The 25709-nt window shown below is 54.7% G+C and overlaps 1 protein-coding gene across 4 annotated transcripts in view; it reads right to left on the reverse strand.

The window, feature by feature from the left end:
- Nucleotides 1-25709, reverse strand: part of VIPR1 (vasoactive intestinal peptide receptor 1) — a 34761-nt gene that overhangs the window by 6057 nt on the left and 2995 nt on the right. The window contains exons 2-10 of one of the 4 annotated variants that reach the window (XM_045509798.2): nucleotides 17707-17815; nucleotides 12998-13105; nucleotides 7475-7581; nucleotides 5974-6080; nucleotides 5435-5567; nucleotides 2890-3043; nucleotides 2307-2367; nucleotides 2034-2100; nucleotides 1572-1663 (exon numbers count right to left, since the gene is read on the reverse strand). In XM_045509798.2, coding sequence (XP_045365754.2) covers nucleotides 1572-1663; nucleotides 2034-2100; nucleotides 2307-2367; nucleotides 2890-3043; nucleotides 5435-5567; nucleotides 5974-6080; nucleotides 7475-7581; nucleotides 12998-13105; nucleotides 17707-17815 — 938 coding nt within the window. Of the gene's footprint in view, nucleotides 1-1571; nucleotides 1664-2033; nucleotides 2101-2306; nucleotides 2368-2889; nucleotides 3586-5434; nucleotides 5568-5973; nucleotides 6081-7474; nucleotides 7582-12997; nucleotides 13106-17706; nucleotides 17816-25709 lie in introns of those variants that run through there. The other 3 variants (XM_010945885.3, XM_010945887.3, XM_074345148.1) reach the window with 3 other exon arrangements.

Consider the following 25709-nt stretch of genomic DNA (forward strand, 5'->3'; position numbering starts at 1 on the left):
CCGTGCAGCACGGCTCATCCTGGTTCAGACCCCCAGCCACCTGACCTCAGTGCTGGTCCCCCCCAGTTCTGTTCTCTGGCTAGGAGAGGTCTGAGGGGTAGGGTGTCTCTCTGCCTCTCTCTCTCTTGCCTTGGCAGTCAATCCAGGGAAGCCTAGACCTGGGCCTGAGAACCCACAGCAAACTGAGGGCAGGGAAACTGGCCGTGTCCCTCCCACTCCTTCCTGGACCTGGTTCGCAGCCAGACCCATATCCTCCTGAGCACTGCCCACCTCCCCTTGACTGCAAACCTATCCTATGCGCCCGAGGCTGACAGATGGAGGCTTTCTTTAAATTGAAGTCTGGTGGGGAGGTGGAGAGTGGGCGCTGACAGCCCCTCCGCGGGAGCTCCGTCTCCTACTCCCTCCGCCCTGTCTGCCTGCCGACAGCTGTTCAATTTCCACCTCACCCACAGGGACCTGGCGATGACCAGCTCTGTTTCCGATTCAAGCCCTTTTGAGCAGTTGTACTTTGGGGAAAACAAAGCCCCCCAAGTGAAAGAGAGGAAGAGGGGGCACAGGCCTTGATGTGCTACCCCTTGGCAGACTGCAGACCTCTGCAGGGCCTTCCCTTCTCAAACTGGAAGGGAAGCTCCGCCTCCACACCCCGGGGAAGGGAGGGGGTGCCATCACACCAGGAACGTGAGTCTTAGTCTCATCAGGGAGAATCACAGGCTTCTAGAATAGAATCCTAAATCCAGCAGCTCGTGACATTCTAACCAGGAATCTTAGAACCAGAACACAGATTCCCCTGAGAGAAGCCAGGCCAAGGAGAACATTCTAGAATCCCAGGCCCTTGTGGGATGCTCTAGGTTTGTCTTGTGTGTGCAGCTGATAATCCCCCGCTCCTATCTGCGGGCACTCAGACCTACTTACCCTCCCACAGTCACCCCCTTCATGTTTCTTTAGTTCTGTCTGTAAGCCTTGTTCTCATGAAAACCTGCCTATGCTCCAGTCCCTCCAAGCACAGAACAGCCCTCACACCTTTCCAAGCAAGGATATGACCCCTGTCCCATGGACACTGTGCCCTCCCCCTGCCAAGGTGATGTGCTCCAAAGCCCTTGAGGAGGAGTGCGTGTCAGTTTCCTCATCTGTGAAACGGGGACAATTTAGAGGAGACTGTACGGATGAAATGAGATGATGCCTGGAAACCCCAGGGCATTCATCTACTGTGCGTTTATTTTGCCCCGTTTTTTTCTGTGCCAGGCACATGCCTGGGACTGGGCACATAGTGTGAACAGGACAAACGTTATCTACCGTCTTCTCAAGCCCTCTGGCTTGGCAGCAGATACAGAGTCGGGCAGATCAGTCGCTAGGTAAGTCATGCAGGAGAAGCAGACCTGGGGCTCAAGGGCCTGGGGAGGGTGGGGCTGGGCAGGGGGACTTGTGGACTGAGCCAGGCCATGGAGGCGAAGGTGGGCAAGAACAAGGTGACTTTTTGATGACTCTGGAGGGGGACTTCCAGGGGACATGGGATGATTGAGGACTGGGGCTGGGGGATCTCTGGAAGGCTGGGGCCCTGGGCCCATACTCACGAGTATGGGCGGCTGTCACTTTTTCTGACATCTGGAGGCCGCAGTTTCTGAACCAGGATTCCGATGATACGAATGAACAGGATGAAGTTCACCTGGTGGGCGGGGGCCAAGTTCAGGTGGTCAGAGCAGGGTTGCAGGGTGTCCAGCCTCCCCCGGGCAGATAGCCATTCTGCTTCCCCAGGGCCCGCCTACCCTTCCATCTTACCTCTCCCCTAGCTCTTCCCCTTGGGGAAAGTGATCCAGGAACACTCCACATATCTAAGGGCTGGGCCTCCCCTTCAGCTTTCTCTACTTTAGAGGGGGAGCTGGTGGGGAAGGGATGGGGAAGGTGCCGCATTAGCCGTTGGGAAGCTGAGGGTTCAGTTCTAACCTAGACACAAATTTCCTATGGGGCCTTGGTAAGTTGTCTACCCACTCTGGGCCTCCATTTCCCCATCCCTGAGTGGTGGGAGGGGGCCTTACCAAGATGGAGGCGAGGATGGGGGCCTTTATGATCCACCACAGTGAGGAGTTGATGGTGTCCCAGCATCTGGGCAGGGTAGGTGGGGGGAGAACCAGAGAGGTTGTCCTCAGCCAGATAGAAAGAGCAGTCCTTCCATTGTCGCTGGCTCTGCCCCCAGACTCTTTAGAGACCACTGGTCCAGAGTCTGCTACTCCCAGGGCCCCCTCATCCCACCCAGGGGAACTGTCCCGAGTGATGGCAACTGGTTGCGGGGGGGCAAGGTGACAGCTCACCCATAATCCTCAAAGTGGATCCTGATGATGGTCCACACCATGGTGAATGTGCTGGGCACCCCTGTGAGGGCCAAAGGAGAGAATCGGAGGAGATGGCATGGGAGGCAGAGGGAGAGGGTGAGGAGGAAGAACCAGGGAGAGAGGGGAGGGTGGGTTTCCAGTGCTGCCACCTGCAGTGGCATAGTTTGTTCACTGGGCTAAGATGCTCCACCCAGGGGGTGAAACTGAATGCCTGAGGGGCTGTGTCCACCTAAAGGGGGAGTATTTTTCTCATTTTATCAGAGGTACTGTATTGACTAGCAGTGGCCCTGTGTGTTTCAAGGGCTAAAGGGGAAATGGAAGGATGTTCAGGGAACCTGTCTGTCCCACATGTCAGCCAGGGGTGCTCTGCAGCCAGGGGGCACCTACCCTGTGGCCAGACATTGAGGGGACTTTTCTCAACCCTTGGCTGAGCGCCTTGTACGTAGGACCTGCCGCGCAGGAAGACCTAAGGCTGCAGGCTGGGTTGGCCCCCACCCCCTAGTGAGCTCCCCAGGCCTCGCCCCCTCTGTCCCCAGCCTAGCTGCCCTCCCTGGTACCATACCCCATCCGATGAATATGTACCCCCAGAAGTACTTCCGCTCGGAGAAGAAGGAGACGGCGAGCAGGGTGTGCAGGTAGAGGCCCTCCACCAGCAGCCAGAAGAAGTTGGCCATGACACAGTACTGGAATAAGACGACGGCTGCCTTACAGCCCACCTACAGGGGGAGGAGCAGAGAGGGTCTCACTGGAGCTGACAGGGGTCCCTGCCTGCCCACATCTCTGGGGTGACAAACAGATCTGCAGTACAGCCAGCTTAATCTCTTTGTTGTTTTTGTATTATCCCCTTAAAAATTTACTCAGTGGTTTTCCCATTATCCCTAATTTTAGATCATCTGATGCTTTGGAATAAGCTTGTGATTTTGATTCTGTCCAATAGTTTATTATCAATTCATCTTCCTATCTATATATCTATCCACCCACCTACCCATCCAGTCATCCAACTACCCACCTATCCATTTATCCATTTATTTACCCACCCACCCACTAGACATCCACTGCCACCTCATCCATCTACCCATCTACCATCCATGCAGCCATCCATCATCTATCTATCTGCATCCAGCATCTTCCCATCCATCAGTCCATCCACACACTCACCTATCTTTCCATTCATCTACTATCCACCTACTAGACATCCATTGCCAACCCCTACACCCACCCATCTATCCATCCATTCATCTGTCACCTGTCCATCAGTCTGCCCATCCATCCATCCACCCATCTACCCACCCACCCTTCCCCATCTAGCCAGTTGTTCTTACTTTACCCATCTATCCTTCCACCTTTGCAGTCATCCACACACCTGTTTACTTAGCCACCCATCTACCAACCCACCCACTTAACCCACCCTCCCCTACCACCTGCTCATTCATCTTATTCCAATTAGGATTGAAGGTAGGAAGAGGTATGAAGGAGCATTCTTGCTTGCATTAGGAAGAGTCCCTTGAATGTGTAGGGCTGGGGACCATGGAGTAGGGCTTAGATAGAGTCGTTGGGGTGATGGGGATGGAGAAGAGGGAAGATGCAGGGGGGAGGAGAAATGAGGGAAAAGAGGAGAGGAAAGGGATGATCATTCCTCCTGGGGGCCAAAGGATCTAGTGGAAGAAAGGGTGGGTGAAGACAATGAGGAGTCAGGGAGACCCCTGAGCAGGGCAATCAGGGACTCTGGACAGCCCATCTGGCATGATTAGAAGCTCTTCTGGACCCTCTGTCCTCTCCCAGAAATAGTATCCCATTTCAGATCCAGTCCAGATACCTGTGAGCCAGAGCTTAAAGCCACCCTCCTCCAGGATGCCCTCTGCTTTCTCTCCTCCCTGTGCCCTGAACACAGGTTCCCACCCTCCCTTCCTGCACCCTTGGCTTTGAGACATCCTCAGAGAGCAGCCTACCCTCCTCTCCCACCAGTTGGAACGTCCCTCTTTAGGTCTTACTTCAGTCCTTCCTGCTACAGGCTTGTCTGTTTCCCTCACCTTCCCCCATTTGCTTTACAACAAGAGTAACTCAGCTCTTTAGCAGGACGATTATCTGTGCTTCTTCTGGCCTTAGAAAAGCCTCACAGAGCTGCTAATGAATAGGGAAGCCGTTTTCCACAATTATCCTTAACAAGTGTGCCGGAGGCTGCAGGCTGCTCCCCGGGCTCCAAGGCTCACAATGCACAGGTCTGAGCCCAGCTCCTGATTCCCAGCTCCTCTGAGGAGCTCTGGGAATGGCCAGGGTGGCTCCCTTGCATGTTCCTTCCCATGTGTCAAGATGCCTGAGATTTCACCATCACTCTGGAGAGATTCAATTTCAGTCTTTAAGGAGAAGGTACTGCTGACCCCCGAAATAATGCACTGCCTCTGAGGTCGCTCATGAGGCAATGAGTCACTCACCACAAGGAGTGGATGGGAGCCAGGGCTGGTCTCAAGCTCTCAGTCTTAGCTCGGGGGGCACTCAGGGAGGGGACCTTGGGCTCAGAATCACCTGGAGATGGACTCCTTAGTGGTGGGCAACGAATTCCTTAAATGTTCTCTTAACCTCCCTTTCCTGGGCAGGTCCAGAAGTGACTGATGGCAGAAGAACAAACAGGAAGGCTGTGTGTGTCTGGATAGGCTCCAGATGGCAGTGGCGGGGAGCAGGGGGTAGGCAGGGTGGCACAGTGAGCAGAGCCCTAGGTGTGCAGGTAGCAGAGGGGAGAGTTGGAAAGAAATTTAGAAGTCCTTGCACAGGTGGGGAAACTGAGGCAGGGAGTTCCCTAAGGTCACATGGGAAGTTAGCAGCAGTGGTGGGACGGGGGCTGTGGGCTCTGGCACAGAGTGTCCCATTTCCCACTGAACTGAGGTGTTTCTCATCGGCAGGAGGAGGTCTGTGAGCTCCCAGATGGCCCAGATGGCTGCTGGGAGGGGAGGGGGATTCAAGGAGCTGGCAGGCGGGGTCAGAGGGGCCCGTCTTTGGAGAGAGAGAGAGAGAAGGAGGAAGAGGCAGGAGGGAGGAGGTGGGGAAGGAGAGGGAGAAGAGGAGATTCAGCTGAGGGATGGTAGAGGAAGGTGGGTCTGGTAGGTCCTCACCGAGCCCTTGGAGCAGTGGTCCGACTCCTCGCTGTTGAAGAGGGCCAAGTCTTTGATGAAGACAGCGGCGGCCCTCAGGATGAAGGACATGAAGAGGTGCATGTGGATGTAGTTCCGCGTGCAGTGGAGCTTCCTGGGGGAGGCAGCCAGATCTGGGAGGCTGAAGGGGCCTCAGACCCCCACCCGAACCAGCACTGTCAAGTGCTCTGAGCAAGGGCGGGGCTGGGGGAGCTTGTAGCCTCTGAATGCAGGCCCCACCCTGTCCCCAGGTATCGCCCCACACGTGCAGCCTGGCCTCCAGGTGCTGCATTGCAGGGCACAGGCCCCACCCTTTGGTGCCCTGTCCCCAGGTGCAGGGCCATCCTGTGACGAGTGAGGCTGAGACAGGTGAACACTTTGGGCAGCCTGCTGTCTCTAGGGGAAGCTGACCTGGCAGGAGGGCTGGGGCAGGACTGCGTGTGCCTGGGGGCAGAGCATGCCTGGGTGAGGAGTGACCTGGCTGGTCTGCTTTGATGCCTGTTGCTGGGGCCGGACCTCACCTGAACAGGCTCAAGATGGTGGTGGCGACCAGAAGGGCGGCAAGGGACAGGCTGTAGCCAATGGTGTAGCCAGTCTTCACAGAACTGTAGAACATTGTCTGCTGCTGCTAGAGGGAAGTGGATCTTGGGTGGGGTGGGGTAGGCCCACGCAGGGGGAGTTGGCAGGGGCGGGTGCCCTCTACATCCGGCCTCCCATCCCTGCCTTTGGCAGATGAGGAAGCTGAGGCCCAGGGCTCCCAATAGCAGCTGAGCTGCCCCCTCCAGTCCCCAGACCCCTTGACCCCTAGTTTCCCACAGATGAGACAGGACTGCACCCCAGAGTGGGGGTTGAACTCAGGCCCTCTTTCTGCTCCCTCATGAGGGAAATGTCAGTGAGGGAAGGAGCAAAGACCTCACATGTTCCATTGGTCCATCGTTCATTCCTCAGTCATGTGTCCAGCACCCCTCTGGACCAACTCTGGGCTGGGCATCCTTGGGGACAAGACTGCTTGCCCTTCAGACCCTGACATGAGGCCCCCTTGCCAAGTGGCGAGGAATGGAGAATGGGAAGAAGACACTGGGAAGAGGGTAATTTCCCATTTGGGACTCTCAGGGGCTGGGGTTAGCAGGAGGAGGGCATTCTGGCCTTCTGTGGGGCTGGGACAAAGCTGGACCCCAAGGACTTCCTGCCAGCCCTCCCCACAGACACACACGCAGAGCCACGATCACTGGGCAGTCCCTCCTTCCTCCCCACCTCCCACACCCTGCCAGAATGGAGGCCAGTGGTTCAGAGGGACTTAGAGGATATGGATCCTGCCTGAGGATCTGGTGGGCTCTGAAGGCTCTGAGGAAGTTGCTGCCCTCTGGGGAGGAGTAAAAGCCCTGTCTGCGAAAGGGCGTTGTAGGTGGGACAGATGTCATCACAGACAGACAGACACATATGCATACATGTATTCACACACCAAAGCAGCAAGAGGCACCTAGGCCAGGACTCCAATTATACTCCAGCCTCCGCAGCAATATTCCTCCCTGGCTCCTGGACGCACAGCCTTATAGAGACCACTTGTGCCCCAGGGCTCCTGGGACTGAGGACGATGGTCCTGTCCCTGACCCGGTCCTGATTGGCTGCTGGGTATCTGAGGCTGTTTCCTTCTGGGATCTGCACCTCAGTTTCCCCTCTGTGTGCAACAGGGAGGTGGGCTCTGTCTGCCCTGCCGTCCCCAGGCTGGAGCTAGGCTCCCACGAGGTAGTCCAGGGATGGGGTGGCCTGGCCTGAGGGTGCTGCTTCAGCTTTGCTGCTGTGGGTCATCCTCCTGGAAGCCCCTTCTGCCCCCCCTCAGGGGAGCCTGGGGATGAACCCCAAGACATGTGGTCCTGGAGAGGGAGGAGGCTCAGGGAGGGCAGACCCTGGGAGTCCTGGCTCCCACACAGAAGGCAGTGTGCCCCTTGGTGGGAGACAGTGGAAGGAGTGAGCAGGCCAGGGCACTCTGGTGTGTGCGTCGGGGGGTGTACTGAGGCCCACCTCATCCAAACCCGATGCCTTGTCATCCAAGCCGCAGGCCACGTGGTAGGGGCCAGGCTCCAGGGGTGTCCAGCCCTCATCTGTGCAGCTGCGGCTCACGTTGCGGCCTGGGTGGAGGGCAGGGGCGGAGAGGAGAGAGGTTGAGGCCTGGGGCAGGTGGGTCGGTGGAGCAGGCGGGCCGGTGGAGCAGGCCTGGGGCCTGGCTGTCTGTGCTCAGCCCTTCTCCCAGCACCCCTGTGGCATCAGGCTCCAGCTGCTCTGAAACACCCAGGGTGTCACGGGGAAGCCTAGGGCAGGGAGAAGCCCCTCCAGGGTTGCCAGGGGACCCACTGACACAGATGACACTCAGAGTGGACATTCCTGGGCTCAGTCTGTCCCTTGTCATGTCTGAACTTGACCCCAGGGCAATGTAAACTCTGATCCTTGTCACAGGCGGCCTGGATCCTTGGCACGGAGTGATCCCTGACCCTAACCATGAGCCAAATGCTAACCCTGGTCACAGGACCCTGGTGCGGCAGATGGTTTCTTAGTCCTGTGGGTACAGACAACCACCTCTGGCTGTGGCAAGGGGCCCCAGCCCATAGGCCTGGCTTTCCTTTCACACCTGTCAGGGGGCCTGGGGTTGGGGATAGTTCAGATGTGCTCCTGGAGAGGGACCAAACGTGAGGCAGGAAGCAGGTGGGGGTTGGATGACATCTGATGAGGGTGCAGATCTGAAGTCTGCACACAGGGAGAAGCAGGAGTCCCAGACAAAGGCACGTGTGAGGGGAATCATGCTGCACAGTGATGCGGGGTCTCGGGGCTTAGCCACTGAGGCTGGGGCTCCAGGGCAGTGGGTCCATCCACTGAACCTGGAGGCCCAGGGCTGCAGGAAAGAACAGGGCTGCTAAGGGGCCAGGTGAGGTGAGGGGTACCCCCGAGGCTCCCCACTCTCCAGGGAGGGGAAGGGCTGAATAGAAAATGGGTGAGCCAGAGAAGGGTCCCGCTCTCCTCTCTCAGGACTCACGACAGAAGCACTGAGTCTGGGAGAGAGGGGTGGGTGGGAGAGAGAAGGAAGGAAGAGGAGGGGAAGGAGGAGGGAGAGAGGAGGAGGGGAGAGAGAGAACAGGTAGGAGAAGGAGGTAAGGGGATGAGTGAGGAAGAAGGAGCAGGGGAGAAAAGTAGGAAAAGAGAGAAGGCAAGGTGATGAGGAAGAGCCAAGAGAGAAGATGGGTCCAACATCTTTGCCCTGTAGCTCCTTTCTCACCTGCACCAGCACCACCAGCGTCATCACTCTCATCCCCATCACCATCACTGCCATTGTCACCAGTGCCACCATCATCATCACCACCAGCAGCACAGCATCGTCACTCTCATCCCCATCTCCATCACTGCCATTGTCTCCAGCATCAGCACCATCAGCACCAACAGCAGTGCCAACAACATCACCATCATCACAGCACACTTTGAGAGCTTTTCCTGTGTACGCTGTACAGAGCACTTCAGGCACATTATCCTTTTGAAGCCCCTCAACCATCCAGTGAGGAAGGTCATCCCATTTCACATTTGAGAAGTAAGACTCCAACAGACTGGTCACTTTCCCAAGGCCACACAGGGAGGACAAGGCAGAGAAAGTATGGTCCCCAGAGTCTTCCCAGTTAACCTTGGCCCTCATCTGCACTGAGGTGATGGAGGGCTTATTTCGAGGGTCCAGGTGCAGAACTGTGGGAGGTGTCAAGCTGTCTTCAGCTCCAGGAGGGTCACTGTGCACATGTGTTTAATATTTCTAAACTTTGCCTTATGCTCAGAACACCGCAGGTAATTCCCTATTTACTGTTTCTGTAAATCCTCCTGGCCACCGTTTGAAAGAGGTTCTTGTCAGCCTACTTGATGGATGTGGAACTGAGGGACAGCAAGGGGTGGGGAGGTCACCGGGAAGGAGCAGCTGGCTGGGTCTCTTTCAACTGTGAGGTCCCAGGAGTGTCAGGAAGGACTTTGCTGGGGAAGGGGCCCTGGGGCTGAGCCAGTTTCCTGCCTTGGCAGCCCTTGTCTGCCCAGGCCTCCCAACCACACTGCTGCAGGTGGCTCCCAGGACATGAGAGAAGTCTTCACGCTGCCCTGCCTCAGCCCCTCAGCCTTTCCTCATTTCAGCGGGGGTGGGCCAGCCTGGAGGTTTTCACCAGCCTGGCCCTGATGCCAGTCCCCCACCAGGCTGGGGCAAGTAGAAAAAGGGGACAAGGCCAAATCAGCCAGCCTTGAAGCAGGGATACTAAGGCCTCAGGCTTTGGGCTCCCCACTCGCCAGAGGGCCGAGGGCTCAGTGAGGTCAGGCCCATGACATAGCGGGTAGCTGGTATCACCATGAATTAAGCTGGTGAGCCTGGGTGACCCACCAGCGTCTACGCAGCAGCTTCACACACCTTCTGTAGGGGCTGGGGGGAATGGTAATGTGTTAAGACCAGGGATCAGGAGTTATCATAGTCCCAATAAAAGATGGGGATGCCAAGGCTGAGGGGGGTTGGGTGACTTGCCCTTGGTCACACAGCAAGGAAGCTGCAGACCTGGGATGCAGCCTGAGGTCAGCCTGACTCCGTATCTTTCTGGGGTCCCAGCAGTGGCCGAAGGGGCACCCTGTCCCCTGGAGCCCTGCCCGCCCAGCTGGCGGGGGAGGGCAGGGGATAGCGGATCATTTCCGGGGCTGGGCAGCCTCTTTGAAAAGCCTGGGACTCAGAGGGAACGGCTCTGGAAGAAGTCTCAGTGGAAGTCACCATGGGACCCCGAGAGACAGCCAAAGCGTCTCTTCCCCAGTCTGGGCCTGGAAACCGACACAGACCTTGTGTGTGTGGAAGGAGATACAGAAGGCGTGAGGGAGGGGCAAGGGACTTTAACCCTGTGCTGCGAGGGACGCCCACATGCCCCCACTCAGTGATGGGAAGTGGAAATCAGGGACCATTTTCTCCTCTCTCCTCTCCCACATCAGTCACCAGTCCTGTCCCAGCCTGTCTCTCCTCAACACCAGCACCGTCTCATCTCCTCTGAATTAGGTGGGAGCCTCCGGATGGGTCTCCCTGCTTTCCTGCCCTCTCCAAGCCGCTCCCCACCCTGAGATAGCTGGAGGGATTATTCTAAAATCTAGTCCTGACCATGGGGTCTCCTGCTGAAATCCTGTCACCAGTGCCCTATCCTAGCCAGCCAGGGCAGACGTCTTGGGTTCACCAGACTTTCTTGTGCACGATTCCATGATGCGCTGGGGGAGAAGCTGTCCCCCAGAGCCCATAGACACGGGTGATTCAGGCTCTGGTGTTTTCTCATCAAAACAGCTGTCCCATTTTTTCACCCTTAAAAAAAAGCTCCTTCAAATATTTAAAGGCAAAAACACCACAGATGAGAGGCATGCAGACCACAGATTAAAGGACTGGGCCTCCACTAACATTTTGGCACCTTGAGGAACAGTCTTTGCCTGGCCATCCCCCTTCCCAGGTTCTTTACCCAGCCTGGGCAAATGACTGCTTTGTAACTCTTTGCAGTCTTTATCTTCTACAAGGTTTCCTCAGCTTTCCCTGTAGAACCAGGTCCCTTCCAACCTTTCCAGGGAGGGTATCCCTTCCCCGGCCCCATTACCAAAAGGGGCGAGATTTGGTGTTGCCATCATCCCTACCCATGCCTCCCTTACTTGCCAACTTTCCTCTTTGAAATTTAGGATCAATTGGTCACACCTTCTTCATCTAGTTGCCCAGGAAAACACACCCTCTTTCCTTTACATATTCAGCCCCTAACCCTATCTCCTATTTTTCACCATCACTTTCAGAAGCTAAAGCCGCCAAGTATAGCTGTGCATGTTGTTCACTGCACAAGGGCATCTGGCTGATGGATGAGTGGGGCTAAAGTTTACTTCATATTCAGCTTGTCACTATGTGGTTTCTGGTGAGAGGTTGACCCCACCTGAGGAAGAGCTGCCTTTCTCTCATCTGTACCAAGGCTCAGTGTGGACCCCATTGAGGCCTTCAGCCTCAGGGTTAGCCAGATGGTGGACTGGAGTCCAGGTTCTCAAGTGAAGGAGCTTCCTTTACAATTCCAGCAGGGACAGAAGGAAGAGCCGTCAGGAGGAATGCAATTAGCATCACGTCAGAGTGAAAAGCAATTAGCAGGCGCTTCCAGGGATTGGAGGAAGGTTGCCAGGCTCTGCTGATGGGGGCACTGTGAGAGCTGCCGGAGGAGCTCATCCACTCCTTGCCCAGGTGCTGGGTCCCCCTGGAAGAGGGCTGGGCTAGGTGGGCGCCGGCCTGGAAGATGGCACACCTAGGGCTGCTCCCTCAGGGAGGGCATCCAGATCTCTCCATAGCTGAGGCCACAGCATCCAGCACCAGGGAGCAAAACTGGCCTGCCCCAAAGAGACCATTTGGTCCACCTTCTACCCCAACTTTACTAATAGGGAAACAGGTCCAGAGAGGGAAAGGCAACCTGGAGGGAGAGACTGCTCATCCTCTGGCTCCTTAGGTCCTGCTCCTCATCACCCCTTCCCACAGCAGCCCAGCTCTTCCCTGCCTCCGTCCTCCCCCAGCTCATCAAACTAGACCTAGGTGGGGTGTGATTCCTCCCTCCCCCTCAGGCATCCCCCAGCGTCCCACATCCCTCCCCTGCCCTGCTCCCCACCTGAGTCCAGACCTCATGTCTCATCTGCCTTGTGCTTAGGTCTTCTCATTGGACTCCTGGAATTCTCTCTTCTCACAGAAACCAGTTATCAATTAAAAACCTGAACTGAGCAGGAGCCTGTCAGCAAACTTAGGAAGAGCCCAAGTCCTCATCAGTCCTCAACACCTGCGTGGTCTGGGCCCTGCCCGCCTCCCTCTTTCCTTTCTCCCTGCCTTCTCTCTCCCAGCACTGCTTACCAGTTCCAATTTGTGCATTTGTTTTCTTGCTAAATGTCTCTCCAACCAGAACATTAGCTACCTGCAGGCAGACAGCGTTTTATCCCTGTGACCCACACTGTCCAGCCCAGTGTTGGTCACACTAGTAGGTGTTTAATGAACATTCACTGAATGATAGAATGGCTGACTCTGTACCGTACCCCACTTTAATTACTCACTAGCAAGACAGCCCACTTCCTGAAGTGGCTCCTCCTTTTCTTTTCTGTCTCATAGGTGAACATTCCCTAAGCAGAACCTGACAAGGTGTGTAAGCAAGGCCAGTCTCCCAGAGTCTGCTTCCAGGCAATGAAAGACTGAATTGTGACCCGCCCAAAACAATGGGAGCAGAGGAGCCATGATTTATTCAAGTGTCTGTCAGTCAATCAGTTATCAATTGCTGAGCAAATATTCAGGGAGCCCTTCCCACGTGCTTATCTTTCTGTGAAGATTGATCAAATCCCATGAGTCCTTCAGAGACCTAGTGATAGTGCATCTTCTTCCAGGAAACCCCCCCGCCCGATTGCTCTAGCTCCCTTTAGCACCTCATTTGTCTTCTTACTTCCTTAAGAGGTAAGCCCCCACTCCAGCTGGCCTGACTCCTGCCACCCAGCTCCCAGCCTTCAACCCAGGGCCCGTACCTTGAATGGAGGAGAAGAGCTTGAAGATGAGGGGGCAGGCCAAGACGACCACCTGACCCCGAGGGGTGGCTGGCCAGCAGGTGAGGTTGTCCCACATCTTGCTGCAGCCTGTGGGGTGAAGGCAGAGGACACATGGGTCAGCGTGGCCACCAGGTGCCTCCAGCCTGGGGTCTGAGCCCACGAGGACCCACTCTCTTCCTCCTCCTCCAGGCTCCCACCTTGGGGAGCCCCTAGTCTGAGAGGGGAGGCACAGCCATGCCCAGGTTGTACAGGGCTGTACCGGGATGGCGGAAAAGGAGGCATAACTATAGCCCCATGGTGAGGGACAGAGTGCCCCTTGGGGGTGTTTTGAACTGTGATGGGGTTTTTGTTTGTTGCAGAACTTGGGGGAACCTCCCCCTGCATTCGATGGGCAGGCAGCAGGAATGCCAGGCAGGCTCCCTGCATGGTCTTGTACAAAGATGAATTGTGTAGTGTTCGGGATTTTCAAATGAGCCACTGTGCATTTGCATAGGTGAAAACCCTTTGTAATAACCAGAGCCTAGACTCTTACTCCATTTTACATATAAACACAAGGAACTTACTGTACGGATTTAACAACATGGGTTTTCCAGGAATGCAACTACCAAATAAAGGGAGAAAAGACTGGGCTTTGCTGTGTTCTGAACCTTACTAAGAGTTGTTCAGTGTTTTGGAAAATCACGTTACCTATGGCAATGATGCCCATGATCCTGGGTTGGTGATACAATCACCGTATATATCAATCTACATTTAAAGCTCTTATGTTCCCAGAATTTATATTTATAGGTACAACCTTTAGACTATGCCTTATCTTTTACTGTGATCATGCTGGAATATGTACACAGTATTTTATTATACATTTCTTCACTCATGATTTTTTTTTACGTTACAGCTATAACATCATTTAGAACAAAGTGTGTCCTAAATTTTATTTTATAATAGTAAAGGAGGCATAAGAAAATATTTGTTATAAAAAGAAGCTGTGGGGTATAATAGGGTGATGGGTATATTAGGGTTCAGCTAGTTCTTGAGAAGTCTTCTTAAAACTCAAAACAACACACATGCCTCCAACCAAGTCAAATTGTGAATTGTGACAAGGGGTGATGATCAGGGAGTGAGTTCAGAGAAAACCCTGCATCACAGGCTGTGTTCCCCACTGTGTACCTATTAGCCTTAAGGGCCTGGCTGGTGAAGGGGGCACAGTGGGGTCTCTCTATTTTAAAAGGCAGATGCAAATGCCAGGGTTTTGCCTGTTCAGGGTCTGGGTGCCCCTGGGAAACAAGGACTTCTCTGGATGCCCTTCCCTGAGGGAGGTTTAATTGTCTCTTTGCAGCCCTGCCAGTCCCACAGATTTACTCAGGAAACCCAACCCCTGAGCCAAAGTCAACGGCAGCTGGGCCAAACCCAGCCCAGCCCAAGTCCGAAGGTTCAGGAGTTCCCAAGAAGGGGGCCTGGGAAGAGGAGGTGGAAGGAGGTCCCCTCTTGGGGAAGAACCTTGGGGCTTGGAGTGCTGATGCGGGCTGGCAGCGGGGAGGAGTACCTTCCGGTGGCACCTGCAGCTGAAGGTGGAGAACACCTGGATCCCTGGGGCCTGGTCAGAGAGCACAGTCTCCCTGCCTTGGGGGCGCCATCCGCTATTTCCCATCCTAGCCGGGGTCTTCTGTGGCCTCACTCTAGCTCCCAGCCCTCTCTCCATTCCTATGCCAGCCTCTCTGAAGCTCATGTAGGTGCCCTTCAGGCCAGCCAAATCCTGCTGGCGATTTAAGACTGTTAATAATATCATCAGCAAACACTTAAGTAGCCTTTATATGTGAGAGACACTCTTCTACCCTCTTTACATGAATAACTTATTTAACCTTCCTATTTTACAGATGAGCAACTGAGACATAGAGCAATTAGGTAAACAGCCCCAGGTCACATCGCTGGCGAGTGGGACAGCCTGTTCACAAGCTCTGTCTCCAGCAAACCTCTAGCACTCCGCCTGTTCTGAAGGGCTGGATGCCGTTTCTCTGGGAATTTTGCTTAGCCGGATCGTGAATAGCCCTGACGACGCTGGGCACCCTGTCTTGCAGACTGGCTGTTGTGTCTGTCTGGGTCCTTGCCAGGCTTTGGGCTCTCTGGATCTTCAGCGGTGGCCCAGGTCAGGAGTGGATTCAGAGCTGGGTCTCTGGCCCTGAGCTCAGCCTCACCAGAAGCAGCACAGAGGGGAGGGAGGCTGGGCCCTGCGCTGGGGGTGGCCATGCTTGTCCTCAGGGAATCTTGGCATCACCAGGGCTGGGCTATGAACTGTGCTGGTCGGGGGAGCCAGGGAAGAGAGGCTAGTAGGGGGGATGTGGTCAGGGAAGCTTCCTGCAGGAGATAGCAGGGTCAGGAAGCTGAGAGGGGGTGACAGCCGAGAAAATACTGGGTGTCTGGAGAGCCTATTGTTGTGGGCTCTGCCTGGGAACATTCTCTGAATGTGTGTCGCACCACACGTCACCAGGCCCAGAGAGAGACAGGCTGGCTGTGCATGCCCGCTGGGGGCTGCCACCCCAACAGGAAAGAAAGCTCAGCCCAGAGCCTGTGGTGGGAGATGGTGAGGCAGGGTGGGGGCCTCTGCTGTGTCATTTGATAGATGTGTGTGCACAGAGACACACACACTGACAAGCACCTCCAGGTACATAGAGCCACAGGCACACATGCAAACATACAGATGTGTACTCTTACTTGGACATGGGACGACCAGACACAAGCAAACGCAGGCACAGAGAGACACAGGCCACTTACAGACCCACATGTGTAGACATGTACGTGCACTGAGTCCCTCACAAGGCCAGGGCAGACTCACCGCCCACAGACCCATGTGTGCCCTCCTCTGGATCCCAGGCTGGCTGCCTGGTGACAGGATGTTGGCACCCGATAGGCACCCTGTGCCAGCAATGACCTCACTGGGATCACGAGGGTGGCTGGCCCTCAGGGCCTGGGAGGTGCTACAGTGGGGCCTAGAGTGTGTGGTGTGGGCCTCTCTGGGCCGGCCATGATCCCAGATCCCACCCTTGGGGTCTTCTGAGGCTTGTCTGCAGCCTGGTCCTGCCTCCCTGTCCTGGGTGGTGGTGTGGGGCACATAAGCAGCAGGCAGTTACCACCACCCCTCTACCCAGGCCAGTCTCAGGGGCCTGGGACACAGAAGGCATCTCTCCTTGGGAGCTGGGAGAGGCAAAGGCCATCCATGATGCCACACACACTCAACAGTGCAGGAGGCAGAGAGCCTGGGCACTAGGGCCCAGAAGGAGGGACCCAGGAAGGGGTGTATAACTGTCGGCCTCAGATGGAGGTACTGGGGAGCCAGGAAGAGAAGATGCTCCCTACTCCTGAGTGTAACAAACTGCAAGCTGGGTCTTAGGGAGGTGACCTGGGAGGGAGGCCCAGAGTTGGCAAAGGCACCCCACTGCTCCATCCCTCCCCCTCCCCCTCCCTCTCCATGAGCCTCCAACCCCATACCCACTCCCTACTCTCCATGGGCAGTCGTCCATGGTGCCTCCAACTTCCCTCCAAATCCTGCCTGCCCTTCTGAGTCTGGATCAAGTGGCCCCTTTCCAAGGAAGCTGTCTGTATTTCCTCCCCTTCTTACCCTAGGGCTGCTGAGCCAAGTGTGGGGCACACAGGGTGGCGGGTTGAAGACTAGAAGATGCTGTCATTTGATCGGATGGTTCTGCAGCTGGGCAGCCTTGATCTGAAGGTGCCCCTGGCACCGCCCTTCACCCTGCCAGGCCAGACCTTTCCCAGAAAGGAGAAGCTGGGCTCCCATGTGCTCAGCCTCATGAGTGTGACCTTGACTTGTTTTATCAGCAGGCTAATGAGCTGATGCTTCATGTGGCCTGTGAAGGGTGGGTTGGGATAGGAAGGTCAGTGTTTGTGCCTAGGGACCTCTGTGTGTTGTGTCACATGACACTCTGGGTGTCGTGCTGGCTGGCAGAGCCTAGTATTGGAAGACCTGGCCTCAGTGTCCCCTGCTGTGGTGAGTTTTCTAGTCCTGTGCAGACTGGCCTGGGGCCCCTTCTTGCTCTGGGCCCCCGAGATGGCTGTGAGCTCCCATGTGCCCTGTGGTGGTCACATCCTGTCACCAAATGTCCTCTGCTCTCCCTCTGAGATGCTCACACAGAACAATGGCCTAATCCCAGAGCATGGTATTCTGGGGCCAGTTCTCTGCATCTCAGCTCCAACTAAGTCAGGGGCTGAGAAATCTGACCCAGAAGCGCTCCCACCAGCCAGCTACCCCAGCCCTTTTTTGGACAAGGCCAGGGGTCCTCACTGGCACAGGCTTCCACCGTGCAGAGCCCTGGGCCTCTCTTCCCAGGTGGGCTGGCAGCCATGGATGCCATTTCTGCTTTTCCTGGAGAAAAGGGGTAGGGCCCCCTCAAAGGCAGAGTTGGCTCCACTCACTTTTCAGAACCCCAGTTTAGTATGATCTCCCCAGCCAACAGTGGGGAGCTTCCCAGACCTAGGGTGGGATGATGGGACCACAGAGGCCTGCTAGCCCTTCCTTCTTCCAGTGGCTCCCCAGCTCCTCCCAGCACCCTCTCCTCAGCACCCAGCAGCTCCTCAGTGCCATCCCCACCCCACAAATGTGGAATGAACGTGACCAGGATCTGGGCTCACGGTGTGAGTGAAAGGGGGAGGAGGGTTGCTCTTCCCACCAGGGGCCTCACCTGCTGTTTCATTCTCCAGCTGGGCCTCCTCCAGGCATTGCGTGTGCTGTACCTTGATCATCTGCAGATAGTCACACTCCTCCTGCTGCAGCCTGAATGCCCAGCCACCCTGGGGGACAGAGACAGGGAGGGGGACCCATCAGCCTCATCCACAGCCTGTCTGTCATCCTCGGACCCCAGGAGCATGGGGCCAAGCACGGCCCACTCACTGGACTGATCCAAGCTCCAGACCGAACCCCAATCCCAACCCCAGACTGAATTTGACATTAGACCGAAGCCTGACTTGGACCTGACCCCAAACTCTTGTCCATTGTCCCCAAAGCAGGGTCTGCCTTGAGGGCCCTGTCATGGCTTCCTGGTGGTTCCGACATACTGTGGCTGTAACAGCAGCATTATTTCCTTCTTTCTTTTTTCTTTTTTCTTTTTTTATTGAACAGCAGCATTATTTCTTTGTGGATGGCACAACTCTGTTCAGAGGTCAGAGGGCCTCTCCTTAGAGCGCAGAGCTGGCCTACTGGACTCTGCCACCCTCCAGCTTGGGTTGGGGGTCCTCGGTCCCTGCCTCAGTCTCCATGGATGAATGGGGCCCCGTTGGGGCCAGGCCTGGGAGAAATCCAGGAGTCTGGCTGTATCTTCCAGCCTCTGTCCCCAATCTAGGAGCCTGTGCTCAGTCCCCTGGGTCACCAGGCTGGGAAGGGGACACTGGTCCTCCTTGCCCAGACCTCACCTGCCTCCTAAGCGTCTGAATAACTGAAGCTTTATCAGATCTAATGAGGGCGAGGGGGGAGTCTCAGGAAGTAAGGTGGCCTCTAGGATGGCTCACAATCCTATCAGTCCCCCTCTTTCTGGGAGGTGGGGAGAAGGGATGGGAAAGCCCAGGCTTCTTCCCCAGCTCTCTCCCCTGTGCCCTGGCCAGGGACCAGGCTTGGGGTCGGACCTGTGCACCAGGGAGAGACATTGGCATTGGGGCCAACATGTGAGTAGGGGTGATAGCTGCCCAGGAACAGCCAGCAGAAACCAGGTCTTGGGAGCCACTGGGTAGGGAAAGTGGGTAAAGGCCTCTATGGAAGAACCACTGGGCTGGTGGCAGCTTTTGCCTGTCTCTTTGGCTTTAGGAAAATGGCTGCCACCCCACATTGGCTTCCTTATCTCTACCTATGGAGAAGAACATCACAGCCCTCAGCAGGGTTGTGGCGAGAGACCAGCGAGACTTCTCCAGAATCAGAGCCTCTCAGTGTCTTCCAGCTCGTCCCCCTCACTCTGGGACGAGGTCCTCACCTCCCTGGGCCTTAGTGCCTCCACCACCTCCCCTGCTGACTCAAAGTCTTCTTGCAGTAGGGCTGTGAGGAGAGCCTAGGTGGGGGGTTCCCCTTATTTCCTTCCTTTAACGGGGTCCCCTTCTGGCCTGCAGACACCAAGAGTGTGACTTTGACCTGGTTCTAAGTAAGTCAGCCCCACTGAGATATAAGCATCCCAGGCGCCAGTGAGCTCTCCATTGCTGTAGTGGGTGGGGGGATCCAAGCTGAAGACAGACAACCCAGTGTCCAGGAGGCCACATGGCTGGGTCCCTTCCACCTCAACAGCGCTCTCATCTCTCATCTCTGGTTGAAGGCTTTGGTGGAGCCTCATTGTCACAGAGGTTCTCATTGTCTCACTTTCCCACATGCAGCTGAGCACCACGGCTGACCTAGCCCAGGATCCAGGGAAGGCCTCCTTGTCCAGGATGCATCTCGGACTCCCCAGCACCCAGACCTCGCTCGCCTGTGTGCCATGAGCCTTAAAGCCACACGGTGAACCTGGGTTCCATTTTGAACCATAACCTGTACCAACCAGTCAGAGTAGATATTAGCTGGTAAGTCATTTAAAACTTGGCATATCAAAAGTTAACCCAAATCTATTATGAAACAGGATATAGTTGTTTGTATAGCTGTTTAAAAGAAAAGATACGAGATTTAAGGAAATACTGTGTTGTGGTCCCTCTTTGGGGTCACATGCTTTTCCTCTTGCCCAAAAGGGTCACTGAGATGGAAAGACTTGCCATGTTTTGTCTTAAGGGATCTGTGTCTGGCTTATCCGGCTAGGACATGGGAAGAGGGGTGGCCAGAAGGATCTGAGAGGTGGCCTCTGGAAGAGGAACCTGGGGACTGGCCACCCCAGCTTGTGGCTCACCATTGGTCTCTCTTGATTGCTTGGAGCCTGCTTCTCCCCATGGTACCTTCCCAGCCCACTGTCCTCCAGCAACAGGGTCTGTTCTGCCTTCTGCTGCCTCCCCAGCCTTGTCTGCTTCTCCTGCCCATTTTCAACTGCCAGCACCCCACAACATAAAAGCAGAGTTGATGGTAGGCAACATCTTCTATCATCCTTTACCCTCTTCTGATTCCATGTCCTCATCTCTGTGTGGGAAACGACATCCTTCCCCACTCCTAGTCCATGGGGTTCTGATGAACCCTCTTCCAGAGGATCAACATGTGACCAGGCTTGAGCCAGTCAGAGCATCCCTGGCCATAGTGCCTGGCCCATGGTCCAAGTCAGGCTCCTCAGAGCCAGAAAGCTCATTCCTGGGACTTTGGATTAAGAGATTAGGCACATTTAAGTAGATTTGTCCTTTCCCACTGGACTGGAAACCTCAAAGGACATAGGGGTTAGAACTACTGCCACCATCTTGTTGCCAAGTAGAACACAATGATGAAAGTCATACAGCTAAAGGCAGAATAAAGAGATGGAGAAAAACTGGATCCTTTTGATATTGTCTGAGCCCCTGAATGCAGCCATGCCTGAAACCAACTCTGCTTCCAGCAACATGACTCAATACCTTTCTTTATGGCTTGAGCCAGTTGAGTTTTCTGTCCCTGTAACCAAGAGTCCAGACTTGTGCTCTGAGGAGAGGACAATGGATGCTCTCATTTGCTGAGCCTTCTTAAGCCAAGGTGATGGCCACGCTGTTTGCCAAAACACACTTCTTTTCCAATCACCGCAGGGCATCACAGGGCTCCTGGCGGCTTCTGCCTGGTACTTTCTGAGGGTGGAGGGGTGTTGGGTTAACTCCTCTAGCCAACTCTGCTCCCCCAGCAGCCACAGAGATTTTTCTGAAAGGCAGTGTGCAGAGGAAGGGCAGGCACCCCCATGGCAACCTGGGAGCCTGGGGTATCCCTGAATACAGTAGGGTTGGTCTGGAAGATGAGTTCTACCTTCACTACAATTTAGTTGAGAGCTGGGCCCCATCTGGAGATGGGTGGAGGAAATAGAGATCCCAAGAGGGACCTGAGGTCACTCAGCAAATGTGCATCCCTGGAGGGACCTAAGTCTCTGACCACTGGTCGGGAGTGCATTAATCCCTCGCTCTTGCCTTGGGCCATCTGGTCAACCGTTGCCCTTTGGAGGACAGGGCCAGGGCAGCTCCCTCTACCCCTTATCACTGAGGAATTCAGGCGGACTTTGGACTTCCTCTTCTACTTATTTCTCTATTCTAAACATCCTCATTATCCCTCTGAACTCCAGACACACAAAATTGGAAAATTCCCATCCAGATTCCCAGCCAAGTCTACTGATTCCAGGGAAGAGTTTCAGGGGAGGTTGTAGCTGGAGTAGAGGTGGGCCTTTGAGGTTAGGTAAGAATTTGACAGAGGTAGAATAAAAGCATTCCGGAAAGTAGGAGCAGTGTGTGCAGAAGCACAGAGGCGTGAAAATGCCTGACTTGTTCAAGGTTACACGAAGCCTGGTGTGGCTGCAGCAAGGGACCCTGGGGCATCAGGAGAAGAGTTGGGGGATGTAGGTGGGGGCCAGGCCTCATCGGTTCCTGTCTGGACTAGTGCTGTAGCTTTCAGCCCCAACATCTGAAACCTGAGGGATCTTTATAAAACGTGTATCCCCATCCTCATTCTCCTGCATCAAATCTCTGATGGTCTCCACTGCCTAGGATTCAAAGCCCACACTTCAAAACTGGCATTCAAGGCCCTTCCTAATCCCACCACTGCCTGCACCTCTCACCTTGTCTCCTGCCATTCCACGTGGAGAGGAGAAAGCGGGGCTCTCTCCCAAACCCTCACCAATTCCTGTGTTGGGCTGAGCTTCCAGTGAGCTCAAAGTCAGCCTGAACTTACAGTTGGCTTGAGGTGAGAGTTTCAGGCCAGACTGGGCCCCAGTACCTTCTCTGTGACAGGAGTTTCTGAGTCCAGAAGGGACCCAGGCAAGTGTGAGGAAGCTGGTCGCATCCCTGGTCCTCTGGTGTCCCCTGCCATGGTGTTGGCTAGATGTGAGATGTGACTGACTGGGATTTGGCGGGAGAGTCCTGAGTATATGGCTGGGGGCTTTCTCCTCTCCATGCGGGGCTCCCTAAGATCCGGGGCAAGGGCTGGGGTTGTGGGGGAAAGGGTGAAGATACTGGGAATTGTAGCTGTTAGATGCTCAGGGCTCAGAAAGACAGGGTGGGCCTGGCTCAGGCGCCGTGGGCCACACCCAGTTCCCTCAAGGGAAGCTTGAGGCCACAGCTACTGCGCTTGAATCAGAACCTCCAGCCTCATCCAGGGCCAGAGAACTATAGCAGGAGAAGCCAAGGGAGACAGAAGCAGGGTGAGAGGGGAGCACGAGTCCCTCCGAGGAGGGGGTGGTCTCAGAGAGGGCTCTAAAATGCAGCAGGCTGGAAGAGGTGAGACAGGAGAAAGGACTTCCTGCCTGCAAACTACCAAGCACTGGGGCCTACCTTGGATGATTTGTGCTTCTGAGGTTTGTCAAAGGAGGGCTGTTTTTTTTTCCTGCTAGGGATGCTTAGAGCAAGCTGGGGAATGGGGGTAGAGCAGGGGCTCAGGAGGGTCCCATTTACCATTCCCCCATTACCATCTCACATACCGTGATTTATTTAAGCTCCCCCCATCCGCACTGAAATCCCGGGCCAACAGAGTCATGCGGGGAAACTGAGGACCCAAAGAGAAAGCACTGTGATCACAAGCACACAGGACTGCAGCCCAGCTTCCCAGGCCCCCTTCATTTTGGCTTTTGTGTTTGAATTGGTAAGGAGATGGAGACCTTGTAGTAAAGGAGGAGGTGGTGAAGAGAAGAGAGGAGAAGGAGTAAGAGGAGAAATGAATGGGGATGGGCATAGGAAGGTAAGGTAAATCTTGGAATCCAACAGTCACAGAAAAGGGGAGAAATATGTTCCCAGCTTGGCAGAGGGCACTGAAAGAAGTTGAAATAAGAACTCATCTTATTAGGAAGGAATATGACGGAGTTTTCTGGGGTGACGGAATGTATAATAGTTTGATCTGGGTAGGTGCACACGTGTGGGACAGTTCCCTGAGCTGTCATTTCCGATTTGTACATTTCACCAATTAAAAACTAGCTCTAAAGTCCCAGGGCAGCATGTGGCATGCCATAGCCTCTTTGGAAGAAGCAGGGTCCCTTCTGAGACAGCAGAGCCTAGTTAAGTCCACAAGTTCTGGAATCACTGTCTGCCGCTTCCTGGCTGGGTGACCTTGGACGTGTCACCCCACCTTCTCTGTAAAATGGGGACAGCAACAGAGCCACCTACTTCCAGGGTAGTGTTGAGGGTCCCATGTAAAGGAGGCTAGGGGACTACCAAGAAGGGTTAGCAGTTGTTGCCAAAGCCCCAGCCACGCCCCTCATGTCCCTTGCCTTGTCTTGTCTACGCCCAGACCCCATTCTAGCCCCAGCTTGATTGCCCTGCATAACCCAAGGCAGTCTGAATGTCCTACACACTGACAGGTAGCAGCTGTGCCCATCAAAGGAGAGGTCTCAAGCCTGGCTTTCTTTTTGCCCCCTAATTCACTCTGATTTCTCCTCTCTTCCCTGTATTTTCACACCCTTTCGTCAATAGTCTGAAGCCTCCCATCTCTGCAAATCCAAATTTTGCCAACCATGCCTCCTTCCAGGGAAGGCTGAGCTCTGGGCAGGCAGGAGGGTGGAGTAAGAACTGGTCTTGGGGGTAGGGGTAAGAAAAAGAGGGAGATATAGGGATGCAGGCTTGGACTTGGGGCAAGAAAAAACTTCCCACAGCTTAGAGTGGTACCAGGACAAGGGCTCTCGGCATTGGGAGAATGCAAGCAAAGGTATTCATCTTGAGGTTAAGCTTGGTCTCATCTAAAGGCCCTTCTTGCAAGGTTTACTGAGGGGCATGAAGCCTTTCAGGCTTTCTTTGCAAAGGATCACCACAGGATGCAGATGGCTGAGAAGCAGGGGCAGCAGGGACTCAGGTTTAAATCCTCTGTCCCTTGAAAATCATCCTGGGCACTGCTGGGGGAAGACGCTCAGTTTACAAATAGGATGTCTGTGCATGACGTGGGTTTTGGGCCACCTGCAGAGGGCAGGGCACCAGCACAGCAAGTCATGAGTCCCTGATACATCTGCTGATGACATCGGCCCCTCCCTATGACCGTTTGTGCAGGAAGAACCTGTTTTTAAGATAGCGAGAGGCACTGCCCGGGAGATATGCATCTTCACATCATGAACCACATGAGACAGGGTGCATATAACACTGGACTCTGTCTAGTGAAGCTCAGCTTGCTGTCCACCCACCCTGCTCAAGGCCCCCTGCCCTTCCCCTCACCCACCCTGCCAACCCGCCGGATAGTCCCATCACGACACAGGCGGGAAGGCTCCTTGCAGTAAGTCCAAACTCCCTGTTAGTGTCACCGCTCGTCTTGTGGTGCTTGGTTCAGTGCTGCTGGGGGTTATCTGAATTTTAGGTATTAAGGAATCCCTGTTCATTTTGTTAGGTGTGATGATGGTCTTATAGGTATATAGGAAAATATCCTTTGGTTTTAGAGGTGCATCTTAAAATAATTTGGTCTATGGTGTCTATAATTTATTTTAAAATACTTCAGCAAAAAGAAAAGTAAAGTGATGCAAATATTAATCCTTAAAGGTTAGTAACTGTCAAACCTAGAAGTTGAGGAGGGACGAGCCCTGGAAATACCTACCGTGCCATTTTGCCGCCATCACTCCAAGAAATGGGTATGTTCATGTTCATTATAATATTTGCTCTACTTTAAAAAAAAAAGTTTGAAAAAGTTCACACGAAAAGTTTTTTAAAAATCCATAACATGGGGTAGAGGTTAAACTGTATTTCTTTTTATTCTGAAATATATCTAAGGTATGTGAGAGAGTTTGCAGTATTGTACCTTTTCCTGGGTGCAGTGAGAACAGTTATGTTTTGGGAAGTCAGACGGGGGAGGGTGGAGCCTGAGAGGTTGAGAAGAAGGTGAAGGGAGAAAAGGATGGGGCTTTATCTAGTCCTCTGGCCCCATCCCTGCAGCCACAGCTAGAGGGGCCCCAGTGAGGGACCTGGGCCAGTGGCAGGCTCAGCCCAGGCGGAGGTGCCATGAGGCTGCCCGCCATGTAGGGGAGCCCATCGCCTACTACCCAACTCTCCCTGAGAAGGCCTGCCTGGGCCTGGAGCCTCACCCCCACATTGTCTGGCCACCTCATGAGGATATGCCCCTTGTCCCCGGGACTCTTGCCTGCCTTGGAAACCCCTGGGCAGGTGGGGGCAAGAGAGGACTCCAGAGGGGTCCACAGAGGTCCCAAGCTGGGGATCAAGAGGCAAGAACGACCCGTCACACAGCTCACACAGCACTTTCACTCCCTGCAGATCTCACAGAGTCCCGACTAGAGGACCAGGCCTGTTTCACAGAGTCAGTCGTGAGGGGGAAGCGGGGAGACTCTGCCCAGACAGGAGTGGAGCTGGCCTCTCTTCCCATTTCTCCCCAATGTTGGGCCAAGGGTTTGCATCCTCCCTTTTGTGATGAGGAAATGAAGGCCCTTCCAGAGATGAAACATGTTCTCAAATTGGCCATTGCCATGGAGTAGGGTGAGGACTGGTCTCCTGGTCCCATCTCAGGCTCCTCATCATGGAAGCTCTAGAAAGATCAGGGAAGACTGAGCCTCAGGGCAGCATGGGAGTGTGGAAACCTCTGACGGAGTGTGTTCTTCCAGCACAGTCCCCGGGGAGCCCTGGGCAAGCCTAACTGATGTTGTCCTGTGACTTAAGG

This window comes from Camelus bactrianus, chromosome 17, assembly GCF_048773025.1.
Source record: "Camelus bactrianus isolate YW-2024 breed Bactrian camel chromosome 17, ASM4877302v1, whole genome shotgun sequence".
Lineage (NCBI taxonomy): Eukaryota > Metazoa > Chordata > Mammalia > Artiodactyla > Camelidae > Camelus > Camelus bactrianus.